This window comes from Chaetodon trifascialis, chromosome 10 (assembly GCF_039877785.1).
Source record: "Chaetodon trifascialis isolate fChaTrf1 chromosome 10, fChaTrf1.hap1, whole genome shotgun sequence".
In the NCBI taxonomy this organism is placed as follows: domain Eukaryota; kingdom Metazoa; phylum Chordata; class Actinopteri; order Chaetodontiformes; family Chaetodontidae; genus Chaetodon; species Chaetodon trifascialis.
The window spans coordinates 18,566,925-18,590,007 of NC_092065.1; the positions used below are offsets into that span (position 1 = coordinate 18,566,925).

General features: G+C 43.6%; 1 protein-coding gene across 1 annotated transcript; it reads right to left on the reverse strand.

The window, feature by feature from the left end:
- Positions 1 to 456: 456 nt before the first annotated feature.
- Positions 457 to 21,915, reverse strand: ush1c (Usher syndrome 1C). The gene is made up of 20 exons (XM_070972418.1): positions 21,798 to 21,915; positions 19,750 to 19,817; positions 17,606 to 17,749; positions 17,268 to 17,406; positions 15,501 to 15,609; positions 15,355 to 15,379; positions 15,225 to 15,282; positions 14,924 to 15,112; positions 14,778 to 14,837; positions 14,268 to 14,324; positions 12,932 to 13,074; positions 11,792 to 11,857; positions 11,528 to 11,688; positions 11,314 to 11,354; positions 5,252 to 5,293; positions 3,987 to 4,040; positions 3,752 to 3,851; positions 2,376 to 2,485; positions 2,092 to 2,147; positions 457 to 925 (listed from the first exon to the last, which is right to left on the reverse strand). Exons 1-20 carry the CDS (start codon positions 21,831 to 21,833, stop codon positions 913 to 915), a joined length of 1,671 nt encoding a protein of 556 aa, XP_070828519.1. The 5' UTR covers positions 21,834 to 21,915; the 3' UTR covers positions 457 to 912.
- Between the last annotated feature and the right edge of the window lie 1,168 nt (positions 21,916 to 23,083).

Genomic DNA, 23,083 nt, shown 5'->3' on the forward strand with positions numbered 1-23,083 from the left:
TTAAGTTGGAACTCTCCCACGGAGAGAGCTTGATATTCAAGAAGGAACACTATTGCCCCCTGTGGACACTTTAATTACTAAACCGCATGTTGCTCCCTGCTTGATGTAAATCGATGCAGAACTGGTGAAAAACAGCAGAGAATGTGCACAAAACCATAACAAGGGTGTGATGCACGAGAGCAACCTTGTTTACCTCTAACCCCTGTAAATGAAAAGACTATTGTTCATCCACCTTCAAAGCAACCTTACTTTGTGTCTTAACCCTAAACCTTAAATAGTAAGAAACACCCTGCCAGGATTGGCTGCCAAATATATATATCTCTGGAAAAATAGCACATATAAACACACATATCTATACCAAATCTTCTTTCTCTGAAGATGCTGCTGAGTGGTGCTGAGTGACTTACAGCTACTTCTCACGTGTTCAAGCAAACAATGTGAATGCACAACAGAAACTCAGTTCTGAGTGTGAGCAGTCCTTTATTGAGCTTTGAAAAGGCAGATTAGAGAGCTGCTGATTACAGTTCCCTGCTCGATGAGACACATGTGAAGGTAAAGAAAAGGATGGCATGCCTTTTTAAATGAGGTTAACCACCTTCAGGCTTGACAGAGCTAAGGAAGATCACCGGAGACGACTAAATATCGATCTGATCTGCTTCAACAAACCAGAGAGAATGAGAATGCTCATTGACGACATGGCGTCAATAGCTTCATGCATGTCATAAGGCTTAACTCTCAAAGTAAAAACAAAAAAAACACTTTCATCTTGCTTGTTTACAGGTGAATGTGAAGATGAAGAGGAAACACGATGGTTTTATTGCGAATAAGAAGACGGTGAATCCTGAGGGAATCATCAGCATTGAAAAGCTTCTTCTTAATCAGCCCGCTTTTCTTGGCAGGCTGCTGATGAGACTAGAAGAACGTTCTGCAAGAGAGGGAAGAAGAATCGATGAACATCATGTAAGGAAAGAGCAGATCAACCATTAGCAGCTGCGCCAAATCAAGCCAGATAACCTGCCGCACTTTATTAACTAAGAAATGTATGCATTAGGAAACATGTTTTATACTGTTCTTGCTTCAATCACTGCACATTAAACACAACAGACCAACACACATGCAAGTGAGCCAATCAAAGCCTGGGAACATATTCATTTTTGACTGTGGCAGAGGAGAAATCCTCACTGCAGCACCACTCAGTGTCACTTAGTGTCTATGTATGTCAGAACATGTAACAGTCCCGAGGAACAACATCAATCAGAACAACTGCTGAGGCCTGGCAGGAGTCCTCGGCTGCTTTTGTGAGCGTCCATGACCTGACGACGCGGGGCAATACCGCAGAGGCCACACATGAGCGTGTGTTTATATACGGCTGGCTGGGTCAGGATTTGGCAGATATATGGTGGGATGGGTCACTCATCGCATTAGTTGTAAATGTCTTCACGCAAATAGCATGGCTGTATCATAGCAGAGCACATGCTTCAATAAGGAACCCCACCCTGAGGCATTTTACAAATGGTAAAACACAACTGCACACTGTATATGTTACATTCACTGTCACGCTAGCTTTTCAGGGATATGCTGACGCTTTAACAGTAAATACATAAATCCGTCAGTTTGACAAAGGTCAGGGGTGAGAACCACCCAAAGGCCGTTTGCCATCTTCTGATTGACAGTGAGACTGTCACATGTGCTGAGGGGAAAACAAGGGCCAAACAACAACAAATGGCACACAAAACCTCCCCTCAGAGACGTGCAGTGAAGAGGAGGAGGTTTGAAGGTGAAGTCGATTACCAGGATGAGGGTGAGGTGGGAGGAGAGGGAGGGCTAGTGCTGAAGCAGGTAGCCATGTCTGTACAGTGTCGCACTGCCTTCAAACACCTTTCTGTTCAAAGTGGGACTGACTGATGCTGACTTAGGGCTGCGTACACGTGCACACACACACATAGACACACGAGGCACACTGTCACATTGCGTAAACGACTGGGCCACTTTCATTACACCATGGCTTACATTATCATAAAAATGCTTCACGCGCATTTGAATAATATGATGTGAAAAACTGATTCGGTCAAGGACACAAATCATGCTTACATTTCATCTTCGTATTCTTTCGGGGGGGAAACAGCAATCACAACATCGATCCAGTCCTGAAAGGTAAAAACAACAGTCGCTTGCATTTTACATTATTGAATCGATAAAAACATGAACTCTGGCAGCCGGACTGAATGTGCAAGTAAGAGTGTCACAGCTTCAAGCACAAGCAACATATCAGGGCTGATGGAGTCCAACTACAATCAATAAGCTGAGCTGCCAGGGTAAATATATGTATCCTCAATAAAACTAGGTGCAGCATTTGATTTTCCTCTGAGGCCTACCCCTCCACTATTCCAGGCTCGAGCGAGAGAGTTTTGTCCCTCAGTCAATGTGGCATCGATCAGGATCTTCCCATTCACTGCCATGAGTTCATCCCCGGATACGATGCCACCTACAAACAGACACATCAGACGGTTGACACACAGACAGTAGATGCCAGACAGTCTGCATGAGGAGGCACTCAAACCCCCACAGCAATGATGCAGTGTTATAGTGGGGACATAAGCACAGAGAGAGCTGCATGTATCTTAATGTATGCACTAAGGAAAGTCAACAAGCGTGTGTCATTCACAGATATCCTGATACTGTGCATAATAAACTATCCCTGTCCCTCCCTGTATTTCACCATGGAGACATCAATGATAGCGTAATAATAAAGTACAAACACAGGCACGATCTGCACACACAACAACCGCAATGATTGACTTTGTATTCATGAGGCTTTTCCCTCCACAGACGCAGTAAGACTAATGTTGTGAATATTAAATGTATTTGTGTGAATATATTCTCTGGGATTCTGCTTCAGTGGCTGAACAGAGACATTGTCTCACAAAGTCTAGTCTTAATTGCAAGTTTATGAGCCAGACTGAGCATAAACAAATGCAGTCTAATACAACACATCCTGCAGCACCTTACTGAAGTTTGCTAAAACTGGTTTAGACGATCACTTTGGAGTATGTAGTTTATGGTGCTGTTTGATTGTACTGCTTTATACGGAGTGGTGTTTCTAATATCTACTTTATTCCTTCAGAACAAACGTTACAAACAATTTTGTGAACTGTATATTTTAACATTTTTGACACATAAAGGAATTTTTCAACATTGTGCTTTTCATGTGTGCAGTGTGTCATGTCTACACTGTCAATTAAATGTCATTTAACAGAGAACCAGAAATAACAATAATGATTGTTATTAGGAATTTAGGTGTGGCTCATGTTTTGGGAACACCTCAATAAACTCTACATCTGGTGATGTATTGTAATATTACTGTGTTATTGATAAAGTTTAACAAAAGGGGAAAAACTGGTGGTGTTATTTGTACGTCTAAAGCTGTCGGTCTAGACCTGCTGGGGCTCTCCAGCCAGTCTGATCACACTAAATTGCCATTTTTTGTCACTTCATTTATTCGCTATTTCACTGCTGAGCAAATCAGAAATGTGGATGAACATTCAGAGGTTGGAAACCAGGATAATCAAGAGTTGGCTCAAATACTTGTACTTCAACATGTGGACAGGAAAAGCCTGGGATTAAACCATCATATCCTTTTTACAGAAGAGCACCCAACCACTCACTTTCTATACCAGCTTAGAATCATAAGGCTTCAGCTGAAGCATCCCAGCATGCAATAAAAAAAATTAAGAGAAAAAAATGTACTGACCATGCTTATCTGCAGCTCCACCTTTATACACAGAAGACACCACCAACTTTCCCAATGGAGAGTCTGCACCTCCCTCCAAAGCAATGTCAAGCTGTCCAGTCTTAAGAGTAAACAAAACAATCAATGCCAGCCGCCACATTTATGAATATCTCAGTTTTAAAGTGATACGATAGGTGAGCTTCCTCTCATCAGTAATCAGTCATCCGACGTGAGGGCAGGAGATGTCAGTCAGTACCTTTTTGATTCTCAGCAGCCTCACGTCCCGCCCGTCTATCTGGTCTGAAGAGAACTATGAACAAAGAAGGGATTGAAGACAGAAGAAGGAAAAAAAGCACAAAACAACACTGCAGCTGTATAGTTAAGCAGTGAAACAACAAACAGAGGTGCCGACATAATGAATGGCTGCCTGCCTTCTAAATATGCATATGGCCATGCTCGGTGAAAAAACAAGGCTTATCGTATATCATAACTTATAAAGAGAGGAGTGCTGCTCTACAATAGTTTACATCCATAAAGTTATATTTAGAAGTTAAAGTTAATGTTCTTTAAGAGAAACAAACTTGAAAACTCTTCTATTCATGCAGAAGCCATTTTAATTAGCCTACATTACTATATTTGGCCCACTGGCTAGCTAGCATAAAGTAAGTCAATTATCTATGCGTCTACCTCATCTTCCTTCTGAATCCAGGCAGTTACTTCAGTTGTTCAATTTTTATTGTGTAATTTTTCAACTGTAAGATTTGCCTTAATTGCTGTAGTAATGCAAATTTGAAGGCATCTTTGGTGTAAAAGAATTCACAGTAACTGCCACGGGTATAACGTCATACATTTTGCAAACTTTAGACATATTTGCTATATAAGGCTGTGCTGAAAACCATTTCTGAGGCTTCGAAGCTTCATTAAAAGCCTGTGAATATTGGAGAATCAAGATTGCACATTTGTGCATGCAGGGCAGAAATTTTGTTCTGTGTGTGTCAAGACTTTTGTTACTTGAAGTATTTTATTATCATTTGTGGCTCTGAATAATTTATTTAAGGGTTTTGTACCTCTTCGTTTTATTTTGAAAAGCTATTTGTCAGTCTGTGCGACTTCCAGTTTTGTTACATGAGTTATAGCATTTGTGTGCTTCGTGTCAAGCCTTTTCGGAGGGCTAAATCTTAAATGTCCGAACAGTGCCTTTGTATCATGTGCGCAGGTTTTGAGGCTAATTAAATGCCACAGATAAGATCAGTCATTTGCCTTTTTTCAGTACAGCCAATACAATGTCTCCTTCATCTTCAAAAAAACAAAAGAAGAACAAAAAAAAAAAGCTTCAGAGCATTCAGGTCAGCCCTATTTGCTATGGTGGTTACAAATCCTCATGAAGAAGCAGATATACAATGTTTACATTTCTATTTAGCAAGTGCTAAGACCAGTTAGCTGAATGCCACTCTTAAACTGCTAAATATCTGTTGCATGTTCTGCATTGTTGTAGCACAACCGAGATCAGGCACACAATACCATGGAGTAGGGATCAAAGTCTTCCTCGTATTTCTGAAATCCCTGAAAGAGAATCAACAGGCAGTTTGTTAAAACTGATCAATAGGTCAACAGGAAGTCAACAAACAGGACACAGAATAATGTTTAAGAAACGTGCGGGAATGTCAGCTGTGAAACAAGTCACTGTTTGAGGTGCTGGTCAGATTTCCTTTGACAATCAGCTCTTGGTTTATGTTTTCATTTATTTTTCGAGGCAGCTGGATTCATGAGGTCACAAGATCAAGAGAGCAAGCTTTGTTTTTGTTTGAAAGCACCAATGGCAGGTTAGCATAATGCTGCAATAGCATCAGTTATATCAGAACTGGAGAGTGCCTTCTTTGAACTGCACTGCCTTGGAAAATATGTTGACTGGCTTCAGCAAGAGTCCTATTACATCATGTGGTTCACTGATCTCACTGGTTTAAGTTAGGCTGCGATAGACCAATACTTCATCCAATCACCTGCCAAGTATTGTGTTCTTTTCCAAACACTTTCTGAGGACAACTCCTGTGTAACAAACCGTCCGCTGTGCCAGTTTGCTTTAATTACAACCTGAATAAATGGAAACCACGGAGACACTCGGAGTCATTAACTGAAAAAGCACAGAGGCTTTTAAAGCCTCACACTTTACCCTGTTCACACACACAAAATCACTCCTGATCATTCCTACCAAACACAACAGCTATTTCAATTCAAGGGAGGGAAATAGAGCAAAGCTGTCAGAGAAAAGACATCACATTTATTGAGCTAGAAGGCCACAGAGAGCCATTTCTCTTCCTGCAGAATAAACACACATTCATCTGAGTGTTCATTTCCTGTGAAAATAAATGTATACGCTTTTATTTGCGTGACTGCAGATGGCAGCTGAAAACAATATGTCCGATGTGGTATATAATATAATAGATACATTAAATCAAATGAGCCTTTCTTCCTTTTTCTAATGCTCACTAAACCAAAGCATGGAGAGAGACAGATTACAACCACCTTGATGTATAAACCCGTCGCCAGGATAGATCAAAACCAGTAACCGCAGTAAGACCCCAACACATGCATTCCCAAACTGCATGTTCAGAGCACAACTGTGTGCTCCAAATCCATAAAAGCACAGTTATGTATGAGCGACACAACTGGGCCTAAAGGCAGTGATGCAGCCTACAGAGAGAGGAGATAATGAAAGATAAAGGAAGAGCATTCACTGAGGCTCCAGTCAACCATAAGGAAACCTGCAGCGTGAGCGCAGAGACACAAAGTGCAGAGAGGAGAAAAGCACTCAGGAGAAATAATAAATTAAGACAGGTGGTGATAGGTGTGGATTACTTGTCGTTTGTTGTTTGATTTGAAAGACGAGTTGAAAGGCACCATCCGTTTAAGCATTTCAGGAGGCTGAAACATAAGACCAGGTTTGAGATTTGAGCGAACATATACAAAACAAACAACCATCACTCTTACGGTGTAACTATTTTCTACATGAACATTTTTACCGCCCTCTCTGGATGAAAAGTTTGATTGGCCTGTGAACACACTCAGCAACAGTGATTACTGGGTGAGGTTAGAGGTGTGTTCTGCTGCACCAATGACCAGTGATGTGACACACCATGACCACGCCAACATCACTGCAGCGCGGTGAGAAGCTGAACCCCTGAAGGATGGTGGAGGTCCAATAGAGAATAAGGTATATCAGGCTTTGGCCACACAGTCAGATTAATTCAGTGTTGGTTTAAGGTTGTTTTTTTCATGGGATTTCTTGATAGTTTGAAAAATATAGACTATTACTACCCTCATCTTAATGTTCCTAAGCCTATTTATATTTTACAAAACAACCCCATTCAGTACAACATATAAAACAATTTCTCCAAAATATCATTAGTCTACAGTACATGTGTGCTGGAGCAATGAAGACTACTCCGATGATTGGGGCAAAACGTGTGAGTGGAAAGTCCTTTAGCTTCCAGTCAAGGTGCCCTTCAGCAAGCAAATCTGTCAGGTTTCATTCAAGAATTTTGACACGCATGAGGAATGGCTCCCCTGTGTGATCTAATAACCACGGACTGGCTTTCTGCAAAACAGCTGGAGAGTCTGGAAGAATCAGCAGGGCTCGAATAAAGAGGCAGAGATTAATCCCTCATCCAGATGATGGCTCACTGTGTCAGATGTTGGAAAGCTTTATGACTCCATTAAGATTAATTCCAGTTTTGTGCAGGTGGAGATGAGCGCAGTGTGGTGCGTTTCATACCAGGCCATCAGAACGGAGCGCAGGTCTGTGTGGATCTGGTCGGTGGGTCTGGGACTGGGGCAGCATGACAGGTTTAGACATGACAGGGGCCATCTGACGCCTCTGATTGGGGGGACTAGGAGCTAGTTGCTATTGGGGAAAGACCATGTTTCCAAGCAAAAGCTGAGTACAGGTTTGCAGTATAACAGGGTGTTCATTGGACAAGTCATTTTACAGTAAAAGCATCTTGTCTTGGTGGGATTGTACAAATTTATAAAGCTTCTAACTTTGATTAAAACAGAGGAGGGTGTTGGCAAAAGAAAAACTCACCAACGGAGAGCTTGAACTGGAAATTCGACTGGCATGGGAGGTATTTCTCATTACCTGAACCACAGTGAAATAAAATGAGTATTTCGCCCCTCTGGCACTTACAGAGCACTGCAGAAATATCAGTGCACCACACAGCCAGACTCATTTGAATTCCCCAGATATCACAGCATGGCTGAGCTTTCAAAGGCATTCAGTTCACAGCCCACTGGAAAAAGTACAAATAAATGTCCAAACAAATGTGACCACACACAGTATCAGCTCCTTTCACAAGCTCCAACAAGCTGCTTTCTTTCACCACCACACAGCATGCAACCCTCCACTCAGTATAACAATGCACATGGCTGAAGGCAGACATCAATAATAACACGCTACTGCCTTTCCCTCAGTGAGAAGGAATCTGTCAATCAATGACTGCCCAATTTGGTCATGCTAATACGGTGTATCGCTATTCGTACATGCATACAACATCCCGATACATGCATGTAAACCTAAGCATGAAAGAGCAGCCTTGAAAATGCATCAACTCTGTGAGCGCTCTGCATCATTTCTAAAGTACAAAAAAGGAAAAGCCACTGCATCACATCATCCCTCTCACATGAGAATCTAACCTTTGGACTGGAGGGGTGGGACATTTCACTGGTGTTCGACGAGTACAGCCCTCCTCTTGGGAGATAGCCGCCTGCCTCCCACTCGCTCCTGCGCTCTGGAGGACTGGGAGGGTGTTGGAGGTGATGGTGATGATGCTGGCGGTACCCGCTGAGGGTTCCGACACGTTCCTCAGAGTGTTGTGGGGGAGGGGGCGGAGGAGGAGGCGGCGGTGGCGGCGGTGGAGGGGGCGGTGGCGGAGGAGGTCGCGGAGCAGGTTGAGGGGAGGATGGAGGCCATGATGACTGAGGTGGAGGAGGGTAGTGGGAGGAAGGTGGGCGAGGGGGTTGTGGTTGGGGTGGATGAGAGTGGGGCTGTGGGTGAGGCCTGCGCCCCTTGTTTGTTAGGGTCGACGGAGCGGAGGGAGGTTTTCTAGCACTGGGTGGGGAAGGAGGGCGCCGCTGTGGGGACGCTCTAGAGGAAGGAGGGGAATAGTTGGGTATGGTGGGGTTCAGCTTGGGTGAAGGTGGAGGGAGGGGCAGGGGAGGGGGAGGATGGCTAGTGCTGGGCTGGGTGGGGGCCAGTCTCTTCAGAGGGCCCCTCAGGCTCTGATCCACCTCATCCAGGTTAATGTCATCCAGATCGGTGGTGGCCAGGTGGAGGCCACCAGGGAAGCGCTTCACCTTGGGCTCAGAGGCAGGAGAGCGCGGCGGGGAGAGCTTAAAGTCACAACCACATGGAAAATAAATACTTCATGTTTCAGTTCTCCTGTCGACCTGTTTAAGAACTCAGACAATCATCGGTTTATCTCTAAAGTATCTCTCATGTCTTCTTAACCAGAAATCAAGTTTGCCCTGCACCACATACCAAGACTGTTAGATCCTGGAGGATCACCAAGTCAACACTGACAATACTGAAGCATGCTGAAAATACTGCACAAAGGGAACAACATGCAGAAACAAGCTAATCCCTTTTAATCAATTTAAATCTCTTTTCATAGACAGAGCGGTGTGAAAGTATTTGAACTGATGCTATCTCTCACGTTGCTGTCCTTAGGCTGAGCAGAAGATAAACATTAGGAGGTAAAGTGTCACATCATTCATTCAGTGAATGATGAAGAAATGAAATCAGACAGAAAGGCTGCCATCCAGACTGGATCATCAGTCAGCCTCGAATTTTCCGGGGAACCTAAATCTAAACGCTGATGGTGTCATTATTCTACAATTACACTGTGAATCAGCATTTACTTCATAATGATAAGTTAAAGCAAAAACCTCGCCTAGCGCCAGTTTAACAATTCATACTTCACGTTTTCCCTCCTCTGGCTTCTCTCTTGTATGTTCCAACTGATTTCACTTGCTGGAAAATGAATTATATTTAGTGGTATGAGCTGTTGAAAATAAAATTTCTAGCTTAACACAGTGTTGCCTCAGCTCATGCCTCATACTAATCATGTAACTCAATATTCGCAGTGAAATAAGGACAAAATGGCACGTACAGTCACGTAAACCCCACCCATCCTCGTCAGGCTCTCTGAACTTACTGAACGATCCTTTCACTCATTAACCGGCTGTGTGAAGCGTCAGTGTGTTGACAGACATGCGGAGACAGTTGCCGGCTAAACATGGCTAGAAAGAGCTGACTCGGTGCCATCACCATCAATGCTATGCTACAACAAAACATTGCTGGAGAGCTCTGAGTGCAGAGAGGATTAGACAGAGGAGGTCTCACTCTGTACCTCTGGGGATTCATTCTCCACGCAGGAGATCTGCTCCAACCGAGTCTGACAGAGCCGCTCCACCCAGTGCTGCACCTTCTCCGACTCCTCTAGGTCTTCTCTCTCCGTCTCTGAAACCTGGTACAGAGCCGAGGCCGTGCAGCAGCAGACAAAGGGAATTTAGTCTTATTGATGTGATCAGCTTTAAAACATCCTTTAGTGCATCGCAGCATTAACAACACGGCTGCGTTTAGTTACAAACCACAAACTGACGCTTGGAAAGGCCATGAAGTACATCACAAATGTCAAATTGTTTAATCCACAAGTCCACCCCCTCAATTCGCTTAGGTGAACCCTTCTATTCATACCTCCTGAACCAGCCGATTGATCTTCAGCTGCTTCTCTCGCTCATACATCTCCTCTTTCTCCTTGGCAAGTTTCAGCTCAAACTCCATCTCCTTCTTGTTTTTCCTCTGCTCCTGCAGTGTGTCCGTGTTGGACACTTTCTTCTTTTTCTTCTTCTTTTCTCCTTTCTGAGGTGTCATCCGTTAGTCAAAATAAAAAAAGGTGCCACTCCAACCACACAGCATGACATGCATGAATCATCACAGACGCCGCGTCCTGTGTGATTGTTACAACCACAGCAAACAACTCGCAAATTACTTTCAAAGACGGCTCTGATCTTAAATGCATAATGCCACTTTGTCATGATGACATAAGAACCAGTTAGAAACCAGAAAGACTTCATCACACTCTTTCCTCTGTAGCCACTCGTGCATCACACTGAACAGCTGACGGTACCTTGCGGATTGACGGCAGCTTCCCCTCATATCGATAAAACCAGCCGAACGCTAAAGATGGAGACGAACACAGGTCACTCATAAACATGTTGAATTAAACCCAAATTCTCAGCAAACTCCCAGCAGTGTATCCATTTTAAAAAGTCAGAAAATATTCTAAAAAGTGTCACAACACAGCAACCATTGTCCATTTCAGCAAACTCTTTGAAAACCAACTGATGCAAACTGCAATTCAACAGCAGATTTTGGTTTTGGTCATTTTTTGGCAGCGTTTAGTAATAAGAATAGTTTTCTCAAATGGTTAAATTTTAGTTGTCAAAGGAAATCTGTCTGTGCACCAGTTTGCATGAACACCCTCCCACTACAGCTATGACAATGACAGCTGAGGGTCCAGACTCACTTGTCTCTTGTCTTCCTCCGAAGAGGAGCTGGCTTCATCGGCTTAGAGGAGAGGCCGTAAAGAGCAGCACAGCACGCAGAGGTGACAGAAAGAGAGCGGGAGCATGCAGAGAGGAGATTCAGGCACGAGTTACTTCAACAGCTCAAAGTAAATCTGCAGGTTCAGACGTAAAACGGAGGATTCATGCATTTCAGAGTCTTTCAGGTGTCCTTACGAGAACTTTTGGCCTTTTGGGTGGTTTTCTTCTCGGGTGGTGCGGGGGACGTTCTCTTTGGAGTGCGGGGGCTCTTAGGGCTCTTAGGGCTCTTGGGCCTGTCTTTGGCTCCCCAGTCCTCCTCCCACTCTCTGTTGTGCTTCCTCTCCACCGCCTCAATACTACAGAGGATGACAGAAGAGCGAGATATGAAACACATTTAATACAAAGCAAAACAATGCTGAATTGTCAGTGTATGAACATTAAAAACACCAAATCAGTTACTTCTCCATCTCCTTCCTAAAGCGGTCCTCTTCCTCTGCGGTTTTCTGAGAGATTTCCATCTGTCTCCTGTTAAACACATGAGAAATGTAACAAAATAAACAGCTATGAATACAGAATATATTTCTTCATCAAGTTTATGGCTGCCAAAGACACTGTTGGCGTATAAGCCCTGAGAGTGTGTGCTCTGAATCTACAAACGCCTGAGAAGGATGTGAAAACGATTTCGGCGAGCACATAAATCTATGTAGTGATGTAACTACAGAGCAATATAAGTGAAGGTCACTGGTTTTGATGGGAGGCTCTGCAGGCTCTGTTTACCGTCTTTGTACCTGATATACAGCATGTGCATGGTAAGGTAAATGATCTTGGTCCAAACGCACTCTGCTTCTCATGCCATGCCCTGAATGCATTTGAGCTGTTTGAATTCAGGCTGACAGGAGAGTCCACAGGAAAAGGAAAGAGCCGGGCAAATACAGAATTTGGCGCAGAGTGACTGACGATGATGATGATGTTGGAGGATGGATGCAGAGGAAGCTGCCTCTAAAATGTCAGTCAACACCTTCACTATGGGGTGACAGCTTTCAGTCTCAGATCGACCACATGTTGAGTACTCTCCAACCTGAATACTGGATGCGGTTGTTTTTGAGTTCAGCTGTGTCTGACGGATCTGTGAAGACAGCAGCACTCTGACAATAATCAGAGAAACTGAGCCTTCCAGCTGAAAGTGGATTAAAAAAAGCTACCGGGAAAACATTGAGCACCATTTGTGGTGAGCTATACCGAAATGTCAGCCAATTTACTCGAAGAAACACTTGCTTTTAGTCAGTTTATTCACTTTGTGACCCCAATTTCAGGGTGAGGATGCAGTCATTTGTTCAGCAGCAAGAAGTGAAGCCAGTACTGATGTGTTTTTAGGTCAACTAACAAAGACTAGCTTTCTAGAGCTGAAGAGGGGAGCAACATAGTGAAGGAGTAGGCTGTGTAATAAGCAATGGTTATCTTTCTGAAGGGCGGTTGTTCACTGAGAAGAGTCCAGGCTGCATACCTTCAGTATATCAAAACAGACACTACAACATCTGTCTCAAGCACAACAAGACCGCTTTAACAAGAGGAGAGTATCTGTTTTGTGTTGTCACTCACTGCCTCTCCTTCTCCTGCTGCTCTTTGAGGATTTTATTCGTCTCCAGTGCCACCCTCTTCTGGTGCATCAGCTCCTGCCTGTCCAGCTCCCTGCGGGCCTCCAACGCCAGACGCTCCTCGTCTGTCATGAACAGCTCGCTGCCCTGAGAGTGACACCGGTAAGAGACGATAATCAGGGAAAGACATCGTGCACAGCAGGGATTTGGCTCTGGAGACCGACAGGCAAGCCCAAACCAGGCTCCCACTCCAGGGAGAGAGGTGTGACATCAATTACGACCTGAAAGACATTAATCTACAGAGTGTGAGCATTTTCTAGTATGGATTTTTACAAAATCCATACTAGAAATATGATTCTCTATATAAAGATGAGTATTAATTTAAAGAAAAAAAATGAATGAGTGAAGACTCATATCAGATGCAGATGCTTTAATACAGAGTACAAAGGTCAGTGAACATGAAAACAATGTGAATCATGTTCAATGACCCTCAGTCATCTTTTCTGCCACCATCCAATACAATAATGAGGAAATATCCTTTGAGAGAATAAGTTCATCCCTCTAGCAGAGATCCAGAGTCTTGGAGAATCTATGCCAAGAAGCATTAAAGCCATTTTGTGGCTCAACATCTCACTAAATTCTGGGTTTAATATCAATGCAGAAAAATTACTTGATACCAATATGGGAGGCACAAGGTGCCTGATAAATATTTACCACAGTTTACTAGTTCTGCTTTGCACTGATCAGTTTATCACACATAACCAGTGGCCACCTGATTTTGGAGCACATCCTTGAATTTAAACAGCCTATCGTGGCGGACATGCCACATGAGCCAAAATGAAGACGAAGACGCGCACATGCACATTAGACAGGCACCAGGGATAACAGTAAACAAGAGGGGACTGCTTGTCTCAGTCACACAGCCGTCACTGAGCCCTGAAGCAAACAACCTGCCAAATGCCTTGACTGATGATTAATGTGGCTCCTGCCGGCAGCCGGGCTGAGGCACAGGAAAGGTAATGTGATGAAACAAAACAAAACAGGATGATAGGTGAGTCTGTGAGGTGCAGGAATGCAAATGGCAGAACTCAGAAGTTTGTGTTGCTGCATCCACAACAAACTGTCGGACTGGTTCAAAGGAAATGAACCAGCTTGTATCTGCATCCCAAGATCTTCCTCAACTGCATGCTGTATTATTCTATGATCACAATAATACTGGGCATATTAATATAGAAATAGAAATAATGGGTTATACGAGTTGAGATGCAGAAGAGGGCAGAGTACTGAAGGCTGTATGTGATGGTTCATTTCTATGACACATAATGCAGTTAGTTACTTACAGCTCCTGTCAGAACGGTAACAGTCAGACTCCTGCTGCTCTTCAGGACTCTCACAGCCTGTGGACATAACAAACAGAAACCTCAAAGATATGCTGTTAATCTTTAAGATATATCTAGTGAATCAGCTTGAGGGTAACACATTAACAGTGCTCCATGGCCTTTGTTCTGTGTATTTATCAGAGTGTGAAATTATCAACAGCTCCTCATAAACACGGCAGGCTTTGTTTCTCCTTCAGCCGCTGGAAAATTACCAACAGTCCATTTTTTTTTTCTATTGCAAAACCATTTGGGCTGGTTCAAGGCTGATTTGGCTGTGGTTCTGCAGCTCAGTGAGTTAAGCAGAGAACAAACATTGCCAGTGATGATGGGTTACAACTTCTACCGGCATCACAAGCACAGTTAAGGCAGATGCCATCGTGGTACTGCAGGTGCTTTGGATAAATGGCCCAAAAATGTAGATGTATGCAATAGTAAAAATGGCTGATGATAATTAAACGAAGCAAAACGAACCTCTTTGTGGTCCGTGTTGGTGAAATCCACCCCGTTCACTTCTACGATCTGGTCTCCGACCTGCGTTTTGGGATAGAACACAGATGCAGTTCACACAGCTGGCAGGTGTGTGAGCATCAGAATTTCACTTGGTCATTTTGAATCACCTCAAGTCCAACTTCTGCAGAGAGGGAGCCCGGCTTCACGTTACTGATATAGATGCCAGGTTTCTGGGTTGGACCACTGGAGATGCTGATGCCCATGCCCTTGGTGCCCACGAGGCTGAGGAAAACCTTCTTCTCCTTGATCTCTTTGCCGCCAATTGACGCCAAGCCTGCAATGCTGCTCTTTTTCTCCTGCAGCACGACACAAAGAAGGAAAGGATGAAGTCCACACGCTGTCTGCTGATGTCATACAACTTTTGAAACTAGAAAATGGCATGAAGACAAAGGTAAATCGGTCTTTTACCCCTGACTCAGAGACAAACTGGTCCACAAACTGCCACTTGAGAGGTTCATCTGACGAACTGTAGAAATGAAAAGTCTCAGTGATCTCTGCACTCCCATTTCACCATTCAAACAGGAGCATGGCACCTTACCTTTTCACTGGGATCATCCCCACATCTGCACAGATGGAGGAAAACAAACGAAAGTAATCAATGACGCTGCTGATGTGAAACTGTATTCAGTCCATGCACATTAATCACGCTGCTGTTGTTGGAAAAGGAGTTTGTGTTTGACGTACGTCTGACTTTGAGTGAGACAATCTTCTTGGTCTTGATGAGGCTGATGACCTCCTCATGGATACAGGAGGAGATGGAGTATCCATTGATGCGCACAATCTCATCACCAACCTGTAAGTCAACACGGGACGGGATATTGTGGATGACATCTTCAGTTTCAACATATCAAGCCAGACCACAGATGAAATTGTTGCTACTCCGATACTTAACATCCCTGTCTGCGGAATATAACAGCTACAATATGATCTACACATCTGTGTGATCTATGTTTCTGGGTGACACTGGACCATCAGTGACAGACATTTAAAGTCTGGTTAAAAAAACATGGTGCTTTACCCCACCTAGTGGACTCTGGTGTTATGACAGCTGAGACACTGAGACAGAGACAGAAAATCATTAGAATTGACTGACTGAACACAGCTGGTCCCTTGCCTAATCTCTCATACTGTATTAATGAATAGATTGTTTAATTAAAAAAAACGCTTGAAATACACTATACTAACAGTAGGTATACACCTATACTTTGACTGATTGCAAAAGTACTGGTATCCTTTATTAAATCTAGTACTGTAATGACTACAGAAGAAGCATTCTACATATAACTCTTTGGTACTTTAGCTAAAAAGCACATTTACAAAATAGGGGTGCAAGCCCAGCCTCTATTTATGTCTGGATGTATTTCCAAAACCACAGACCAGGCTGCAGCACCCCCTGAAATCTGGCAAATCATCAGTTCATAAAAAGTGATGCATCTTGCAGCAGGCTGCATTTTTCTATCACACATGAACACAGTGAGGTGTTTGAGGTGTGGCGTCACGTCTCATAGGAACGAATCCCACGCAGACTGAACGTGTATCTGTATATCCACATGTACGCTCGGCACCTGTATGAAACATCTGTATCCCCTCTGTCCTGCATTATTATGAACTATAATGGTTATGAGTAACATCGCTCACTCCCTCTTCCTCTCCTTGCTGGTCTTATGCATTAGTTCTGTGTTACTGACAGTTGCTGCTGCTGATGGATTGACCACGAATGTCGTGCAGCATTAACTATGACCTCATTATAGACCATAGACTGACTCATCCCAGCGTCCCCATCCAAAACTAGTAGAATTATGTCCAAATACGTTTTGCCTAACCGAAGCTTCGTTATTTCAGCTATGCATTTATTATGTACTTCCATCCATCCATTTTCTCCGGCCCCTTTCGGGGTCGCGGGGGGGCTGGAGCCTATCTCGGCTGTCGACGGGCGGGAGGCGGGGTACACCCTGGACCAGTCGCCAGCCGATCGCAGGGCACATACACACAACCACCAATCAACCTAATGAGCATGTTTTTGGTCTGTGGGAGGAAGCCAAGGTGCCCGGAAAGAACCCACGCATGCACGGGAAGAACATGCAAACTTCACACAGAAAGGCCCGACCCGGGAATCGAACCTGCGACCTTCTTGCTGTGAGGCACGCGCACTACCTGCTGCGCACGGTGGTGCAGCCCTTATTATGTACTTCTACACTGAAACATGCTTAACATGCTTAACATGCTTAGTTTGTTAGTTTGTGAAAAAAGCATTATTATAACTGTGCCGATGTTACAGATGTCCCTCATGCTCCGTAACAACTGCTTCATTAAACTACCTACCGAGGTACCACCTACCAAAGAGGATTACTGGTACCTGTGAATGTGGACTGTGACATGGAGTCATCGTACTTCTACACTACTGAACTTTACTACGATCTGCTGGATTTTAAGACGTATCATCAGACGTACCTGAAGGCCAACATTCTCCGCCTGACCGTCTTTGACGATCTGCGATATGTAGAGACCACAGCCAAACTCCAGGCCTCCTCGCACGCTCAGACCCAGGCCGTCATGATGTGTCCGATCCAAACGCACCTCTTTGAGCTTCCTGCACAATCAGCAGAGAGAGGAAGACATACAACAGGATGCATGAGCCCGGTGTGAAAACTGCAGGCACGCATGGGGGAGTTCATGGATACGACAGTATGATCACATCTTGATTATGGGTTCTTTTCGATGTGCGGACACATGTGTGATACAGAACAGATTAACACCAGTGGCAGGACGTGGATCTATGCTGTACTCACCGTGACCTCTTGGGGGTGAGCAGGTCGTACTCCACCTGGTGCTTGAGCGGGATGAGAGGGCGGATGGCGTCAAACAGGGGCAGGCGCTTCGGCTCATTGATGACCAGCTTCAGGTCCCCAACCAGCACGGGCAAATCCATCGACCTGAGAGAGGAGAGCAGGATTATGACGGTTTTTAGTTTAAGTTTTGTTCATTTTTCATTTGCAGTGGCTTGAACTTTCTGGGAAGATGCCGTATAATATCAGGTCCTGTGGTCAAGTGACTGTGAGTTTATGTTACATTTTAATACAAAAATAAACAGGACTTGTAAGTAGAAATATGTGCTGATGTAATACTAAAACAAGAATAAGGAAATGAAAAGGTTTGATATGTGTCAGTAAGTGCAGTGGTAATATGTAAATATGATGTACATTTCTAAATGACAAGCAGGGGGTGGAGAAACCCTGCTACACCCAACTATATACTGTGTAAATAAGAAAACAGCAACCTTAAAACTTACTGTACTGATTTGTCAAAATGAATTACTCCTTTTATTGATTAGTTGATTATGATCTAACGATGTTGTTCTATGAATGAATTCTACATCTAAAAAGGGACTAATACAGGCCAAGGATTGCTCCACCTGTGGACGCTGCACTGCAGAGTTTAAGAGAGAGAGAGAGAGAGAGAGATAGAGAGAGAGAGAGAGAGAGTGATTAGCATATTTATTCTAAAGTATAATTAAAGATAATGGCCCTCAGAGGATCTTATCAGCCGCAATATCACTTAAGACGTCCCTTAAAAGATGTACTCCAGTTTAACACTGGACCCATTCAGCACTGCACAACTTTTAAAAAAGGAACAAAATCGATGCAGCAAAAACAGAGATACTTGTTTTATTTTTTAATCCCAGTGTCAGAGATGCAGATGTTGTTATGCTAACAGCAGCTAATGCAGCCCCGAGCCACTAGCCTGATGAGGAGGCTGCAGAGGTCTAAGATCACTCCACACCCCCAGATTTTCTTCCTTTTTCAAACAGACCCAACCCACACTCATCTTTATTTTGTACATACGGTCCCCCTTCTGTTTTAAACAACAGTAAAATTATGTAACTGTGCATTTGTGAATGCTGGTGGAAAAAACAACCCATCCATCTTTCTTTCACAATTCAGAAGGAAGACAAAAGGCAGCTAGAACAGCAATTAAAGCAGCATAGTGAGAGCTACAGTATAAAATCTGTCCGCCCGGCCTCCCCCCTCAATTATTCATAGGTGCCATTTCAGCCCTATTTGGACGATGAACATAAAAAGAGCTTTTGTGGACAGCTGGCCAGGCTTGTCGGAGTAGAGTGGAAACTGATCAGAGGCTTAACCAGTGGAGTCACACAGCTCTGCCTCTGTACAAAGATTAATTGAAACCTAGACCAGTAGCCCCCCAGTCCTCCTCCCACACCCCCGGCCCTCTGAGACCAGGCTGTTATCAGAAACCCTGACGGAGCGCACAGTTTAAACTGGAGGTGTGTGCGCATCAGAAATGAGAGCTTTTCAGAAGTGAACGTGAAAATGTTGAAAGTTAGCGAGGAGCTAGCAGAAGCTAAAAAGGCTTTCGGGCATCAGTTCACCTGCAGCTAACACAGACCGAGAGAGATTTACAGAAACACTGGAGGCAAACGGGAGCACAAGCGCCCTTTTATCTTTGATTATTCCATCTTCTCTTTCTTTTGTTCAACATGCAGTAACATTAATAAATGTCACATGATTCAACATTATTTAAAGGCAACTGATCGCCAACTATATTGATAACTGTTTAATTGTTTCATTCGAGCAAAAATGTCAAACCTTTGCTGGTTCCAGCTTCTTAAATGTGAGGATTTGCTGCTTTTCTTTGTCATTGATGATCGTAAATAAGAGAGTCTTTGGGTTTTGAACTGCTGGTTGGACCAAAGAAGCAATTTGAAGATACCACTTTGGGCTCATTTTGGGACATTTTTTTAAACACTTTACTGACAGTGTTTGGCAGATGAATCATTAGTTGCAGCCTTATTCACAATCAATTAACTTTTATTGCCATAGGAATATAGGGGTGTGTGTGTGAGCAAAGCACACACACCCCCACACACAAACAAACACTGTATGCACACGAAGCGGTGGCAGGTGGTACTCACTGGTGGTACATGCGGAGGACATCGTACAGGTAATCCTTCTCTGCTTCATTTTCGATCAGCAACTCCACCTGCAAGAAAGGACAAATGTGTGGTGTCATCCTCCCTCTCAGTGCTGAACCACGGAAACGTCAGCCCACTGACACACACACACACACACACACACACACACACACACTGCACCTCTCCCCTGCGGGCCTGTCAACACCACAGCGGGGTGATCCACCTGTGTGTGTCCGTGTGAGTGTGTGTCGGGGTCGTACAAACCTGATGGCGGCTGAGCTGCAGCAGAATGGTTTTGAGGAAACGCTTCGGCCAAACGCTGATGTAACACATTTCTGACTAAATCTGTCCCAAACTACGCTACTGAGCTTCAAACCCAACCTGAGTCGCCTTGATTTTTTTTTTTTTTTTTTCAGTAGTTAAAATGCAGCTTTGGGGACGATGAGAGTCCTTGGACTAAAGCAGGCGTAATGCACTGCCCTTCTCTATCCATCAAACCACTGGGAGGGAATAATGGCTGTACAGCTGAGGAGAGGCTGCAGCAGGAAGGTCAGCAGTGTCACCTTACATCTCACGACACAAACAGGGGTGAACATTCACACCCAGCGTTCACGCACACACACGCAGGCTTCATCTTAAGCAGTGTGCACTCTTACAAACAGCAAAAACACAAGCACGTCCAGACGCTTCTGTGTGGTGTATGTAAAGATTAAAGCACAGGTGGATCACCTCAGACTGATTACAGCAAAACTAAAGTACGTGGACCCTGCACGAGGGTCGCTGTGAGGGTGTGTGAGATGTGTTTTTATGACTGTCATAAATTAGTGTTGCCCAGGCCAGCGAGACTCAGTAAGCCACTCCTGCAGCCTGATCTAACCGCAGACTTTGACACCATAAACCAATAAGACAAGGGATCGCTGCTCAGTCAGATACCCATTTAAAAAAGAGCAAACGACCAATATAACTCCGTCCTGTTGCAAAGCACATAGATCGCAGTACATGCATCCAGAGGACAAAAAAGAGACATTTTTCAAATAACAACCACTCAACCAGAGAGATGGTGACAAGAAGAAAGGAAGACACAGAGCCTGATTGTGCCGCGTTGGCCCCTCAGCCTCTAATTAAACCCATAAACTGTCTCATCACTTCTGCTCAGCTGCTCAGCTGACAGTTATCTAATGCTGAGGTGCCCTTTATGAAGAGCCTGAACATGGAGCCCTGCTCGGCTGCCTGCAGCACAGATGGCTGGGTGATGATCCCGGAGCTGGGTGGAACAGAACTACATGTAATTCAACTCGTGGTTTAGCTGCATTTTGTGTAGTTATCTGTTAAAAACTACAAACAATGTGTGCCATAAATGGCCACGGCTTCCCCAACGCTCCACGCTACCTGCATGCTCTGAGGCTGAAAACACTCTGAACATATCATGTTCCCTTCCATTGTCATCTTTCAGTCGTGGTTACCTCTTCAGGCTGCAATGTGCCAACACCACCAACACAACATATGTGCTTCATTCACGGAGCCACATGTTGTCCTGGACCTCATCTGCATGTTTACCTGAGCCAGGACAGGTGCCAGTCTGGGTCAAATAGGGAAATGGTGCCTGTCCAGTGTAGCTGCTTAGAACACACTGTGGCTAAATATATTTAAAGGAAACTAGGAAGATCCGCTGTAGATCAGACTTCAAGCAAAACAATCCAAGAGAAGCAGCTGTTTCAGGCGAATGAAAACAAATGAATCTATGAGGGACTGCTCCTGTCAAATGAAACTTCAAATAAGTTAGTGATCCGCAAGAGATTAATCATATTTCGACTCCTAACGTACTGTTTCTAAACTTGCTTTAAGAGAAGTATCTTTAGAGAAAAAATACAGAATAATTTTAGCTGTTCTGTCTGTCTCGTGAGGCTTTCGGCCAGGCCTCCGTCTGCGTAACATCCCACTGAAAGGTACACCTGAGCCATGAAGCGACGAGCAGGTAAGAAATGGACTTTAAATATATCTTACAGCTGTTCAATCAATGTCTGAAGAGGACAATGTCCGTGTCTTACCTTGTGCCTAAATTCCCGAGCAACTTTTCGCTCCATCGTTGTGAGGGCAACAATCTACCGACGCGAGCTCCCACAGAGGGTGAGGACTGGGCCAGGGTCAGCGCGTCAAGAGAGGCGTAGTAACATTGGAGCATCCGGTCAAGATTTTCAAATTAAGATATCGATTAACAAGGTTTTAAAAACAGATTTGGCTATGGATATGACTAAAGTGAACACACACACACACACACACACACACACACACACACACACACACACACACACACACACACACACACACACACACCTTTATGAACCTTATCTTACTCTCAAGTTTTTCTGCCACACATTTCAAATTGGTCACTTTATATCTCATGATGTGAGACACCATAACTCAGTATAACCAAGGCAAAAAAGAAGAAAGAAATGAAAAAGAAAAATACGAATGGTGTTTTTATTTGTATTTTTGCTTATCTTTTTACTTCTGTGTTTTTATTAACCTTGGTTACATGTAGGCCTTTATTTTGAAGGCGCAACCGTTTAAATATTTTCATTAGCAGAACTGGCTCAGCCGTAGACAGGTGGTTCGTTGCCCATCATTTCCACAATATAAAAAGCTCCATTTTACCAGCTGCAAGATTAACGTATGTATTAATAGATCAGTAATTTAAATTCAAAAATATAATATACATTCTTGTGAAATGGGTCATTCTGCATAATGAGTACTTTTACTTTTTGTGCTGTAAGTGTATTTTGATACTGATATTTTGTACTGTAAGTTTGAATGCAGGACTTTGACTTGAGTATTTCTACACTGTGGTATTGTTACTTTTACTCAAGTGAAAGATCTGAGTACTTCTTCAACCCCTGATTTACAGTCTGTATGCATTCAGATTTTTCTTTTCCTTCTGTGGTTCTAATCACTCACATCCTACCTTTAATTTTCTCAAAGCCTGTACGCTAAAATAACTTCAAAATTCAGATGCTTATAGTCAGGGTCATCCTGAACAAGATTCCTCTGAAAATTCCAGCAAACCTCCTAAAGGAAGTAAAAAAAAAAAAAAAAAGGCCAACTCTACTGTTAATATTGTAGTCCTTCCATTGTGATCGTGTAGTGATATAATCTTAATACATAAAAACTAAAATAATAAATGACTCTGTATCATTTATAATACGAATAACACTGTATAACATCAATATCTACATAGTTATACCAAAACTAGAATGGATCCTTACACTAAAAAAGATGCGTCATATATAATCCCATGCTGTAAAAGGCCATAGTTTTGTTTATAAGGGAATAACTG